The sequence below is a fragment of the Myotis nattereri genome (assembly GCF_964212035.1).
Source record: "Myotis nattereri genome assembly, chromosome: 10".
Classification (NCBI taxonomy): domain Eukaryota; kingdom Metazoa; phylum Chordata; class Mammalia; order Chiroptera; family Vespertilionidae; genus Myotis; species Myotis nattereri.
The window spans coordinates 58,808,191-58,822,325 of NC_138085.1; the positions used below are offsets into that span (position 1 = coordinate 58,808,191).

At 37.9% G+C, this 14,135-nt stretch overlaps 1 protein-coding gene across 1 annotated transcript in view; it reads right to left on the minus strand.

The window, feature by feature from the left end:
• Window positions 1–14,135, minus strand: part of MSH2 (mutS homolog 2) — a 58,457-nt gene that overhangs the window by 38,687 nt on the left and 5,635 nt on the right. The window contains exons 2-4 of the mRNA XM_081101479.1: window positions 8,840–8,994; window positions 5,855–6,133; window positions 4,025–4,171 (exon numbers count right to left, since the gene is read on the minus strand). Coding sequence (XP_080957605.1) covers window positions 4,025–4,171; window positions 5,855–6,133; window positions 8,840–8,994 — 581 coding nt within the window. The remainder of the gene's footprint in view (window positions 1–4,024; window positions 4,172–5,854; window positions 6,134–8,839; window positions 8,995–14,135) is intronic.

The following is a 14,135-nucleotide window of genomic DNA, read 5'->3' on the forward strand; positions in this document are numbered from 1 at the left end:
TAACAGCCAAAAATAGAAAATACTCAAATGTTCATTAAGAGCAAACTGGGTAGCCAAAACCGGTTTGGCTCAGTGGATAGAGCGTCGGCCTGCGAACTGAAAGGTCCCGGGTTCGATTCCGGTCAAGGGCATGTACCTTGGTTGTGGGCACATCCCCAGTGGGGAGTGTGCAGGAGGCAGCTGATCGATATTTCTCTCTCATTGATGTTTCTAGCTCTCTATCTCTCTCCCTTCCTCTCTGTAAAAAATCAATAAAATATATTTAAAAAAAAAAAAAAAAAAAAAAAAAAAAAAAGAGCAAACTGGGTAAAGTCTGGCATGTTCAATGTTCACCCTAAGGAATACTACACACAATATAAGCACAAACAATCTGCAACTACATGCAATATGAATAAATCTCACAAACATAATACTGAATGAAAGAAACCAGACACAAAGAGCATATAGAACTATATGATTCCATTTACATAAACAACAAAAACAGGCCAAACTAATCTACAGTCAGAGGTAAGAGCCAGCTTACCCTGGGTGGCGGTAATGACTGAAGTTCATATACTCCTTATATGTATATTTAAATAAGAAGTTTAAATAAATTATTATATATATTCTGACTGCTGCACCAACCAGCCGTTCCTCTGGCCTCCCTCTCCTCAGGCCTCTCTCTTTCCTGAGACATAACAAAACTAAAATCAAGGCAATTAATAATCCTACAATGGCTTCTAGGTGTTCAAGTGAAAAGAAAGGTCCCCTGTCTCTCACTTTAAATCAAAAGCTAGCAATGATGAAGCTTAATGATGAAGGCATGTCAAAAGCCAAGAAAGGCCGAAAGCTAGTCTTCTTGAGCCAAACAGGTAAGCCAAGTAGTGAACGCAAAGGAAAAGTTCTTGAAGAAAATTGAAAGTACTACTCCAGTGAATACTTTAAATGAATGCTTTTAAATGAATGATTTTAAAAAAGCAAAGACTTTTTGCAGATATGAAGAAAGTTTTAGTAGGCCAGATAGAAGAGTAAACCAGTCATGTCCTTAAGCCAAAGCTTAATCCAGAGCAAGGTCCTAACTCTTGAATTCTATGAAGGCTGAGAGGTAAAGAAGCAGCAGAAGCTTGAAGCCTACAGAGGTTGGTTTATGAGATTTAAGGAAAGAAGCTCTCTCTGTAATAATAAAATTGCAAGGTACAGAGTGCTACTGTAGAAGCTACAGCAAGTTCTCCAATAGATCTAGGTAAGATAATGAATGAAGGCAACTACACTAAACACCACATTTTCAATGTAGATGAAACAGCCTTATATTGGGAAAAGATCCCATCTAAGACTTTCATAGCTAGAGAGAAGTCAATGCCTGGCCTCAAAGCTTCAAAGGACACACTGACTCCCGTTAGGGGCTAATGCAGCTGGTGACTAAGTTGAAGCCAATGCTCATTCACCATTCTGAAAATCTAGGGCCCTTAAGATTTATGCTGAATCTACTCTGCCTGTGGAACAACAAAGCCTGGATGACAGCACACCTGTACTGAATATTTTAAGTTCACTGTTGGGACTTATTGCTCAGGGGGAAAAAAGATTCGTTTCAAAATATTACTGCTGCCCTAGCCGGTTTGGCTCAGTGGTAGAGTGTAAGCCTGCAGACTGAAGGGTCCCAGGTTCCATTCCAGTTGAGAGCATACGCCCAGGTTGCGGGCTCAATCCCCAGTAGGGGGCATGCCGGAGGCAGCTGATCAATGATTCTCTCTCAATCCCTTTCTCCCCCTTTCTCTCTGAAATCAATAAAAACATTAATATATAAATATATAAATATATATATATATATATATATATATATAATTTTTTTCCCCACTGACAATGCACCTCGTCACCCAAGAGCTCTGATGGCCGTATACTGATTAGACTGATGTTTTTATGCCTAACACAACATTCATTCTGCAGCCTACAGATTAAAGAATATTTTCAACTCTCAAGTCTTATTATTTAAGACATACAGTTCATAACGCTATAGCTGCCATTAATAGTGATTCCTGTGATGGATTTAGGCAAAGTACATTTAAAGCCTTCTGGAAAGGACTCACTATTCTAAATATCATTAAGAACATTCCTAATTCATGAGAAAAGGTGAAAATAAACATTAACAGGAGTTTGGAAGGATGACTCAAACTCAAGGATGACTGAAAAGTTCAAGACTTCAGTGGAGGAAGTAATTGCTGATGTGGTGGAAATAACAGAACTAGAATTAGAAGTGGAGCCTGAAGATGTGACTGAATTGCTGCAATCTCATGATGAAACTTTTAACAGATGAGGAACTGATTCTTACCTATGAGCAAACAAAATGGTTTCTTGAGATGGAACCTACTCCTGGTGAAGATGCTGGGAAGACTGTTAAAATGACAGCAAAGGACTCCAATTTTGAAAGAAGTTCTACTGGGGGTAAAGTGCTGTCAGATAGTATTGCAAGGTACAGAGAAATCATTAATGAAAGAAAAAGTGAATCAATGTGGCAAACTTCGTTGTGTTCTTATTTTCAGAAATTGCAAAAGCCACAGTTAGCAGCCATCAAAATCAAAGCAAGACCCTCCACCAGCAAAAAGATTACAACTCCCTGCAGGCTCAAATAATAGCAATATTGCATGTTAGCAATAAAGTATATTTTAATTAAGGTATGTGCTATTTTTAGGTATAATAGACTAGAGTATAATGTAAACTATACTCTATATAGAGTATAGTGCACTTAAGAGACTAGAGTATAGTGTAAACATAACTTTAAAAGCACTGGGAAACAAAAAAATGTGTGAGTCACTTTTTCACATATTCACTTTATGGGGTGGTCTAAACTGAAACTGCAATATCTCCAAGGTGTAACAGTACTGAACATAAAATAAGAAGTTCAGCAGAGCAAATGATAGCCCAACGACAAATTCTACTCACTGAAATATACTTGATACTAGATTCATTATAAATGAACATATTTTTCCTAATTGATAACATAGTTAGCTTTCTGCCCTTGCCAAACTCTAACAAATGTATAAGGTTGCCACAAGAATCTCCTGTCACCAGAAGACACAGATAAAAAGTTTCTTGTACCCTAAAAGCTTCTTCATATTTTCAACAGAGAGATAAGTTTCTCTAATATTGAAATTATTGCTCATCCATACTGGCTTTTGATTATGTCACCAAAAAAAGGTAAAAAGGATAAACTTAGTTTATAAGGACCAAACTATTTATTATCTGATAATCACTGCAAAATCATGGTAGTCATAACAGTCTCAGGTCGTTCGAGTTTGAAATCTACTTTGAAAATTACAAAGTTTGTTCTGTCTTATTTAAATATACAACAGAATTTTCCATTTTACTCCACAAACATCTTGTCAAGAGCTTCCAATATTCTACCATAAAAATACCTCTCCCAAGCCATACCCACATCAAAGAGTTGAACAGTAAGATAAACTTTAACCACTGAAAATGCCATAAATTACATTATTATGCACATTCATTTCTACCACTGAAAACATTATAACTAGTGCCAATTTTTGAGCCAACTTGTTTAAATGTAACTTTTATTATACAATTATTTTGTGCTGTATGTATTTTCACCCCTGTACTTTCTAATCTCCATAACAATCCTTGAAGACAGGTATTTTTAACCTCATTTAGCATGTAATGAAACTGCCTCTCAGAAGTAATTTATAAATGATTCAATTTACAGCTTGTAAATTGTAAAGCTTTGATAGGCCTTTTCCCTCCTCTAGTCATTAAGCTTTCTCACACACTTAAGTGACAGTAATCAGGCTCTTTCACATGAATCCAATAAAACTCTTCCTTGTCCCGGAGATATTTATGCAAATATTATAGAATTATGTTCAAGGTTATGTTTAAAATTTTCTAGTCATTTCCTTGAGTTTTTCTCAAGCTTCATCATAAAAATAAGCTTAATATCTGTGACCCACAGTTTAGGTTTGAGATATATGTGACAGAAGTAGCCTTCTTAAAAAGTCACTATTAAAATTAGGACAAATTCACATTGTAATTCACATACCTGATTCTCCATTTCTGGCAGGACAGCACTATTCACCTGTTCTCCCTTTTTGCCTTTCAACAACCGGTTAAGGTCTTGATAAATATCTTTTGTGGAAAAGTCAGCTCTTTTTCTTTCTGTGATCAGAATTCCTCCTCGCTGAATAACCTATTTTACAAGAAATATTTTAAATTACTTTGAGAAAAGCTGTAAGAAAAGGAAAACTGTAACACTGACAAATATAAAGTGACAATATCTAACAAATTATTAACCCACCTTAAATTTTCATACTACATGCAAGATATTGCTAAAATATATATGTATTAACAAGTATTTTAAAAATATATAAACTAGCCCAAGCTGGTTTGGCTCAGTGGATTGAGCATCGGCCTGGGGATTTAAGGGTCCCAGGTTTGATTCCAGTCAAGGGCATATGCCCAGGTTGTGGGCTCAATCCCCAGTAGGGGGCATGCACAAGGCAGCCGATCAATGATTCTCTCTCATCACTGATGTTCCTATCTCTCTCTCCTTTCCTCTCTGAAATAAATAAAAATATATATATATATAAAAAATATATATATATATATATACACTAAATTTTCATGGATATTTAAAATTATGTTCACATAAAGCTTTTAAAAAATATTCCCAAAGGTAAAAAAATCTTAAAAGAGTAATACTCTTAGAAAATTGTTTAGATACTATCTATGCTAAAAATGCCCACTTCTTATGGTATTTGAGGCCCACAAAAATAAAAGAACCCTTGGGCAATACAACAGCCCTTAAGAAATATCTAATAAACCATACACTTATACAAATGGCACAATCAAAATTTTGTTAAAAAAAATCAGCTAGGCAGGGGAGGGAGGGGATAGAGAGCAACCAAAGGACTTGTATGCATGCACATTAGCATAACCAATGGACACAGACACTGGGGCGGTGGGGGCTTGCCCGGGGTGGGAATGGCTGGGGTAGGGTGGGGGGGGGGGGTTAATTGGGGGAAAAGGAGACTTATGTAAAACTTTAGACAATAAAAATAAATTGATTAAATTTTTAAAAAATCAGCTAAGTTCCACCTGAACTATCAAAAAAAATCCTGCCCTGGCTAGTGTGGCTCAGTTGGTTGGGTGTCATCCCATGCACTGAAAGGTTGCCAGTTCGATTCCTGGTCGGGGCATATGCCTGGGTTACAGGCTCATCCCTGGTAGGGGGGTGTACAGGAGGCAGCTGATTGATTATTCCTTCTCACATGAATCTCTCTTTCTCTCTCTCTCTCTACCTTCCGCTCTCTCTAAAAATAAATTTTTAAAGTCTGTAAAAAAATAAATACTAATAATCCTGACAGTGTGGTGACTGTGAGGGAAAGGGGGGGTGGGGTGGAAATAAGGGGTATAGGGGGGATAAATGGTGATGGAAAAAATTATAAATAAATAAAATTTAAAAATAATAATAGTCCTCAAGAACTGCATCGTATTTATTTGATAAATCCATGAGAGATACAATAATAAACTGTGGAGTTTTTAAAATCACCTTGTTTTTCCCCTGAACTGTGAAAGCATTGTGAGTTGAATGGAACCCTCTATGGCTCCCATTCTGTTACTCTTTAAGGAGTGAGGGAGGAAGAGAGGGGAAATGATCTGAAGTAGACCAAGTCTTAAATAAAAAACAGCTTATTCTAAAGTCCCATTAAACACAAAATTTCTGTCAAACATAAAAATCAAGACATTCCTCAAAATAAAGCATTATTGAAATTAGACACTTTTAAATTATTCTTTTCCTTAAATAATATCATGTTAATTAGAGCCTTTCTTAGGCTTGGTTTCACCTCTGTCACTAGACCAAGTCTCTTACCTGCCTCAGTTTCCCCATGTCTCCAGCAGTCTCTCCTCCTGGTAAAACACATTCCTTTGGTCCAATTTGAATCATGAGAGCCTCCAGATTGGAGAACTGATCATTATCAGGGAACTCACACAGTCCTAGCTTCCTTTGTATGGAGTCAACATACCCAACTCCAACCTGTCTTTGGCCATCAACTATAGACATTTTAACACCCACGGTACCAATGGACGTTGACATATCATTGTTACCGAAGAGAATATCTTCAAATTGAGAAAGATTACCCGGAGAAGCCTAAGCAATAACAAAGAAAAAGTTTAAGAAACTATTGGATGTACTTTAAAATTTTACTAGCAAACAAGAATTACCCAACCTGGATGAATTTAACAAAATGATTTTTACCAAAAAAAAAAAAAAAAAAAAGCTTATAACCATATATTCCAATAATTATCACCAATGTTCAATAAAGTACCCATACTTTTCCACTTATTTTCAGAGCACTTGGACATATCTAAAATTAATTGTATCAAGTGATTTTCAGTTTGTAATTTGGCAACTGAGTTTATATACACACAATCATTAAGGAACCAAAGTGATCATCCTGTCAATGGCAGGCTTAAATTTCTACATTCTGCCAAACTACCCATGGGTTGCACATATCAGTATTTTCACTAAGTAGCTATTCTACAGAGAAGAGCAGTTATTATTTAGCTTAAATATGACTTTGAAAAGTCTCTCTGTATCAATATACTTATGTGTAAAATGCAGATTATTCTGGATCAGTGATTTTCCAAATAAAGGGTCCTTGACCTATTTTCAATACTTCAAAAAGATTAGAAATAGCTTTTTAAGATTGCATAGACTAATTAGTGTCAAGTTTCTTTGCTTGTGACTGGACAAGTCTGTGGTGACACTATAAGCCTCAACCAGAGGCATTCTGAGGCAACTGACAACCATGGTAATAAAACATGAGCTAGTTACAAATAGTTCAAATGGGTTCAGTGATAGTCAAAGCAACCAGTAGCCATCAATTGTTCTTAAATGTGGTTGGCATCATAATCATTTATCTTTTCACAATATGATTCTGAATCTCCTGTACTATGGATTGAAATCTGGATCAAAAAAGAAAAATTATCGATTTTTTTAAAAAGCACCAATTCAATCATAAATGTAAACATCCTATTTTCACATACAAGCTTTGAATTTACACACACAGCTTATGAAGCACACCTTAAATACACTTAAAAGTGAACCAGTAGGTAATAAAATTGGATTCTTCAAGATGAAAAATGACATGGTAATATCTGAACATACAAACTACTGAGAACATGGAAAGAAAATCACAGATCAACTATTTTAAATATCACTAATACTTTACAATAGAATTAATAAGTAAGCTAAAAATAGCAGTTTTAGATCTGAATTTCTTAAAAGTCAGGATGAAGATAACACCTTTTAAACCTGATAAAGATACTTATTTTAACATCCTCCCTTCTCCCTTAAAAAGTAAAAAGAATTCATCTTGAACAAGAATAGATCGATCTAGAGACAAATGGTGGTGGTGGTGGGGGGAGGTTAGAGAGCAACCAAAAGACTTGTATGCATGCATATTAGCATAACCAATGGAGACAGACACTGGGGCAGTGGGGGCTTGCCCAGGTGGTAATGGCTTGGGGGGGGGGGGTCAACTGGGGAAAAAGGAGACGTATGTAAAACTTTAGACTATTAAAAAAAAAAAAAAAAGAATTCATCTTGCTCTGACTGGGTAGTTCAGTTAATAAGAGCATTGTCCTGATTCGCCAAGGTTTGAGGTTCAATCCTCAGTCAGGCCACAAGCAAGAGTCAAACAATGAATGCATAATTAAGTGGAACAGCAAATCAATGTTTCTCTTTCTCTCTCCCTAAAATCAATAATTTAAAAAAAATTTTTCAGTTCATCTTGAAAGATTCTGATGACATAAAGGACTGAGGTGTGACCAACTGATAACCATGGTAATCACTTAAACTTACGGCTCTTTATTTTTATTGATTTCAGAAGGAAGGGAGGAGAGGTAGAAACATCAATGATGAGAATCATTGATCAGCCACCTCCTGCACACCCCCTACTAAGGATTGAGCCTTCAACCCAGACATGTGCCCTGACCGGAAATTGAACCGTGACTTCCTAATGCGTAGATTGATGTTCAACCACTAAGCCACACCAGGCAGGCTTAAGATACTTTTTAAAAAAATTCTTTGAGTTTTTTTCTTGTGGAGTCTAATATTTAAACATTTGATGTTGGTGCTGCTTCAAATATAATATTTTTCAACCTTCATTTCATTACCCCTCCCAACCCCACTCCATTTGTAAAACTAGACATTTACTGAAGATTATATCTGAGAGAATTTAGCATTCTACACTATGGGAATTTTCATTGCTTAATAAAAGAAGTGGGTCTTTTACTTAAGAGTTTTAGCCTATATCTTGAAAAATTTTAATAAAAAATGGAGGGTACCACAAAGGATGTTTTCTATCTCATTCCTCATAGAACTCAGTAACAACAAAGAGTCATACGTTTGCTGGGTTACAGAGCATGATCACCATTAAAGTCCCAGACTTACAAAAACTTGCAATCTAATGGGAGAAAGGCACATACAAAGATACAAACACATTACAAATGTGCATAAGTGAGATATTTGGAATACTGTAAATTTGTGTAAAATTACTTCACAAACAGTAAAATCAAATCTTTATTTAATGCTGTATTCTTTATGTAACAGCTATTTATTACTTATCTTTCAGGAACAGTGACAAAGATCAGTGTTCATACTTACAAGGATTTACTGAATTTCTGAGTTACTTTTAAACTATAGTTTTTAAAAAATCACATGCTAAAAATTAAAATTTCTCAAAGCATTTTACTAACACACCTGGTTAAAATATTAAAACATAAAGAATCTCCTTAGACTTTAATTTTTTCTATGCTTAAAAATAAATAAGTAAATAAATAAGATAATTACCTTAAATGCCAAATACCAATCATTCTCCTTGGAGGCCTTATTTCCAGCTCTATTCTTATAAACTTCAACTCTATACTGCCGAACTAGAAGAAGATCTTTTACAAAAGACTCAAAATTCATTTTACTAAGCACAACACTCTCCAGAGTCTTTGCTCCTAAAGAAAAATATTAAAAATGTTACAGATTTGAGAATTTGAAGTAATGTGCTCCAAGTACCTAACACAATATAGCCCCCCCCCCCAAACTATACGGTTCTCTCAGTAATTCATTCATTCAATAAAGCACCTATTGTATGTCCTCAGGATTTTGGCAGATGATAAGTATAAAATGGTGAATAGAGCCCAGCCTGTGTGGCTCAGTGGCCAAGCACTGACTCATGAACCAAGAGGTTCACTGGTTGATTCTTCGGGCACATGCCTGGGCTTTGGGCTCGATCCCCAATAGGGGGCATGCAGGAGGCAGTCGATCAATGATGTTTCTCACCGAAGTTTCTATCTACATATTTCTCTCCCTTCTTCTCTCTAAAATGGTGAATAGACATAGCCTTCTGCTTCTGTGAAGCCTATAAATTAAAATTAAAAACTGAGAAGATATAAAGAGAAAAGAATGAGTAAAAATACATAGCTAACTTTACTTGTTCTTTCTTATAATTTTTCACAATTTTGAACACAAGCCATATAATAACTATACAGTATTTGTATGGAATGGAATTAACTTTTCAAAAGGTTCATAAAAATTAGTCATTATGTACTATAAAATGCCCTGGATAATATATTCACATAGCTAAAAATTCAAAGGTTCAAAAAGGTGCAGTAAAGTTTCCTTTTCACCACTGTCCCTTACACATCCAGGTCACCAGCATAGTGTTAGCAGTTTATAAATATACTAGAGGCCCGGTGCAAGAGATTAGTGCACTGGGTGTGTGTGTGTGTGTGTGTGTGTGTGTGTGTATCCGTCCCTCAGCCTGGCCTGCGCCCTCTCATAGTCCAGGAGCCCTTGGGGGATGTCCAACTGACGGCTTAGGCGGACATCCTTAGCACTGCCGCGGAGGCCTCCGTCGCTGCACTCGCCAGCCATGAGCCTGCTTTCTGGGCTTCTGGCTGAGCGGCGCTCCCCCTGTGGGAGCGCACTGACCATCAGGGGGCAGCTCCTATGTTGAGCGTCTGCCCCCTGGTGATCAGTGCGCATCATAGTGGCCAGCTGTTCCGCCATTCAGTCGATTTGCATATTACCCTTTTATTATATAGGATATTCTCAAATGTAGCACATGCACACACAGCAAATTATAAATAGAGCATTACCTTTTTCCTTTTACATAAATACTTATTATTACACACACTGTTCTGTATCTCGATGTTGTTTTTAACTTTAATATATTTTGAAAGTTGTTCCATCAATACTTAATCAGCTTCTTTTAGTTTGGAGCTGCAAACAATCCAATGACTCTAAGAATGTTCTATAATTTAGTCTCTTACTGATGCACAGACATATAGGTTTTAGCCTTTGTTATTATAACAATGCTATATGAACAGCCTTGTCTGTGCTTCACTCTCCAAACATGTGAGTCTATCTGTGAGTTAAAGTCTTAAAATTGGATTTTATCAAAGGATATGTGTGATTTTTTTAAATATTACCAGACTATCCCCCTGGTTGGCTATGCCAATTAACACCACCACCCATAAAGTACAAATGCATATACTTCCCCCCCATCCAGTCAACATAGTTTTCAAACTTTCCGGTCTTTATCTTGGATCATTGATCCTCAATAAGAGGTTATCTGGCTCCCCTAGCAGACATGTGGCAATGTCTGGGGGACATTTGGGTTGTCACAATTTAGGGGAAGGGAACAATAATGGAATCCAGTGAGTAGAAGCAGGGATGCTGTTAAACATATAAAGGATAACCCCTCACAACAACAAAGTAATTATTCCATCCAAAATATCAATGTTGCCATGGCTAACCCCACAGGGGTGGGCAACCTTTTTGTGAGTGCATGCCAAACCCAGCAATCTCTGACTCAAAATTCTTCTGCATGCCAACCCTAATTTTTTGAGAACATGTTACGCCTACTTGATATCTCTTAAGGTGCATGTATGTGAAGAACCTTGAAGAAATAATAAAATTCATTTGAGCGACAGAAACACAGTATATGATGATGAAAAGTACATTTATTTTTTAATGTATACATGTTATGTAAAATTATTTATTTATCTAAGATGCACCTACACTTAATTTATCTGAAAAATAAAAAAGTCGTTATTAAGAAAAAAATTGTAAATGGAAGATTATAAGAGAGGGTTTCGTGTGCCAGCAAAAGTTACTGGTGCACCATGTTTGGCATGCATGCCAGGGGTTGCCCACCCCTGATCTATAGGGATCAGGCAGGTAACAAATTAGCAAAGGATGAATTACAACAAAGACCATATAGGATGGTGAGAACTGACAAAAGGAGAAAAGTACATCAGGTAAAAAAGAAATCTAGACTCACTAGGTCTGAGAGCAGCTACTCAGCTCCAACCCACTGCTGAAGTGCAGGGATATTTTTGCCCAGAGTTTCCAACTGTGCAGATTTTTCAAAAAGAAGCTTGAAGCCCTTGTTGGCTAGCTCAGTTGGTTAGATGTGCCAAGGGTGCAGGCTCAATCCCCAGTCAGGGCACACACAAGAATCCTATATAATAAAAGGCTAATATGCAAATCGACCAGTCAGTATGATGTGCACTGACCACCAGGGGGCAAACACTTAATGCAGGAGCTGCCCCCTGGCGGTCAGTGCACTCCCACAGGGGGAGCGCCGCTCAGCCAGAGGCTGGGCTCACGGCTGGCGAGTGTAGCGGCAGTGGCGGGAGCGTCTCCCACCTACACAGCAGTGCAAAGGATGTCCGACTGCCGGCTTAGGCCTGCTCCGCATGTCAGTCAGACATCCCCGTGATGGGTCCCGGACTGCAAGAGGGCACAGGCTGGAATGAGGCACCCCTCCCCCCCCCGGAGTGCAGGAATTTCATGCACCAGGCCTCTAGTGAACCAATAAAATGCATCAATAAGTGGAACAACAAATCAATCAATCTCTCTCATATCAATAAATAAAAATTTTAATAAAAAAAAGAAGCTTGAGCCCTGCTGGCCTAACTCAGTGGTTGTCCAGGAGGTCACAGTTCAATTGGTTCGATTCAGGGTACATGCCCCGGTTGCAGGCTCAATCCCCACTAGGGGAAGTATAAGAGGCAGCCAATCAATGATTCTCTCTCATCACTGATGTTTCTATCTCCCTCTCCCTTTTCCTTCCTCTCTGAAATCAATAAAAATATTTTAAAAAAAACACCAAGTTGAAAAAAGCAAAAAGAAAAAAATCAGGTTGAATGAAAATTATATTTACTCTAGAATCATATTCAACATGGCATGTACTCACATTCTCACAGGCATATGCAGGAATTAAGGCCTATGCAGGCTGCAGCAGACTCACAACTCCCCACTACTACTCAGATTCAGAACCACAAGGTGAAACGAGAAGCTCCATTTTAATTCTTCCCTGTTTTTGCCTAAAACATAGCGGGACCATGCTGGTTTGCCCAAGACTTTTCCAGTTTTAGTACTTAGAGTTCAGCATCCCAGAAGCCACCCTCATTCCTAGGCAAACCAGAATGACTGGCAAACCCTATCAGCCCATCTAGATGAATTCCATATAGGTATTCCTATGATGAAACATCCAAAAAAAAAAAACTTGCTCGAGAAAAGCACTGAACCAGAGTTAATACAAAACCAAACAGGAATTTCTCCCAGAAACACTTAAAAATACCACTGTGAATATAGTCAGCAACTTCTAGCAAATATGGCAATGAGTTTCAAAACAGTGTTTTTCATATCATCCTTCAATTTTTAAGGCAAAATATAAAGTGCAACCCAGCAAAAACAATTCTGGAGAGGGGAAAAAAAAACACACTGATCTGGCATAATTCTTTAACAGCTCTTACATAATCAGTCCAGTTAGATATGCCAGCATTTGAATTTGAATACTTATCACAGGATGAACACTCTCAGATCTACAAGCAGCACCACTCCCCATTCTTATACCTGACTACTTTGCACATCAATGTTATCTGCCTGGCCCTGAGTGGAAGTACCTAGAACAACAGTTGTCTTTTTACTGACACATTTAACAGAACACAGGCTCACAACCATGGTGATGTCTTAACAGTGGGTGGGGAAAAGAGGCAATGAATAGGTTATTCCCCTCCCTCCCAAGGCTTCCTCTACCTCCATTACTAACCTACAGATTAAGTTGCCCAACCTCCATTATCCTCCCAAGATACTACTCTCAAAGTGGTTTTGAGACACATTGGATGGCAATGCATTTTAAGTCATATTTACCAAGAAGCACCTGAAGTGCAGCTACTTCTGGAAAAGAGCTAAGACCATATGCTTTCAGTCAGAACAGCTGGGAAGTAGGACTGATCTCCTGGTGTGAAATAAGAGGAACAAGAAGAGAAAGCTACCCAGTCTCCACCTGATTATAGCAGAAAGAATACCCTCAGGCTGGTGCAACATTCTTTTTCTAGAAGAAGAATGTGGACGTCAACCTGGATGCCTGGCCATGGCTCAATCTGGTTGAGTGTCCAGGTCATGGTTCAATCCCCAGTCAGGGCACTGTGTCATGGGCTTGATCCCCAGTAGGGGGTGTGCAGGAGGCAGCCAATCAATGATGTTTCTCTTGCATTGATTTCTCTATCCCTCTCACTTCCTCTCAATAAAAATTAATTACATTAATTAATTACATTAATTTTTATTTAAAAAATAATAATGTGGAGGCTCTGTTGACCCATGCACTGAAGGATCTTGGGTTTGATTTCGATCAAGGGCACCTTGCAGGGATTGCAGGTTCGATCCCTGAACCTGCAATGTGTCTTTTTACTGACACATTTAACAGAACACAGGCTCACAACCATGGTGATGTCTTAACAGGTTGGGGCATGTACAGGAGGCAACCATCCATGAGTTTCTCTTACATCAATCTTTCTCTCTTTCTCTCTCCCTCTCTCTGTCTCCCTCCCTCCTTTCCTTCCACTCTCTCTAAAAATTAATGCAAAAAATAACCTCAGGTGAGGATTAACAACAAAAAAGAAATAACCCAAGTGTCCATCAACTGATCGAAATATGGTACATCCATAAAATAATGTCAAGTGAAAGAAGTCAGGCCTTGGTGGTGTGGCTCAGTGATTAAGCATCGACCCATGAACCAAGAGATCACTGGTTCCATTCCCAGTCAGGACACATGCCTGGGTTTCAGGATCAATCCCCGGTG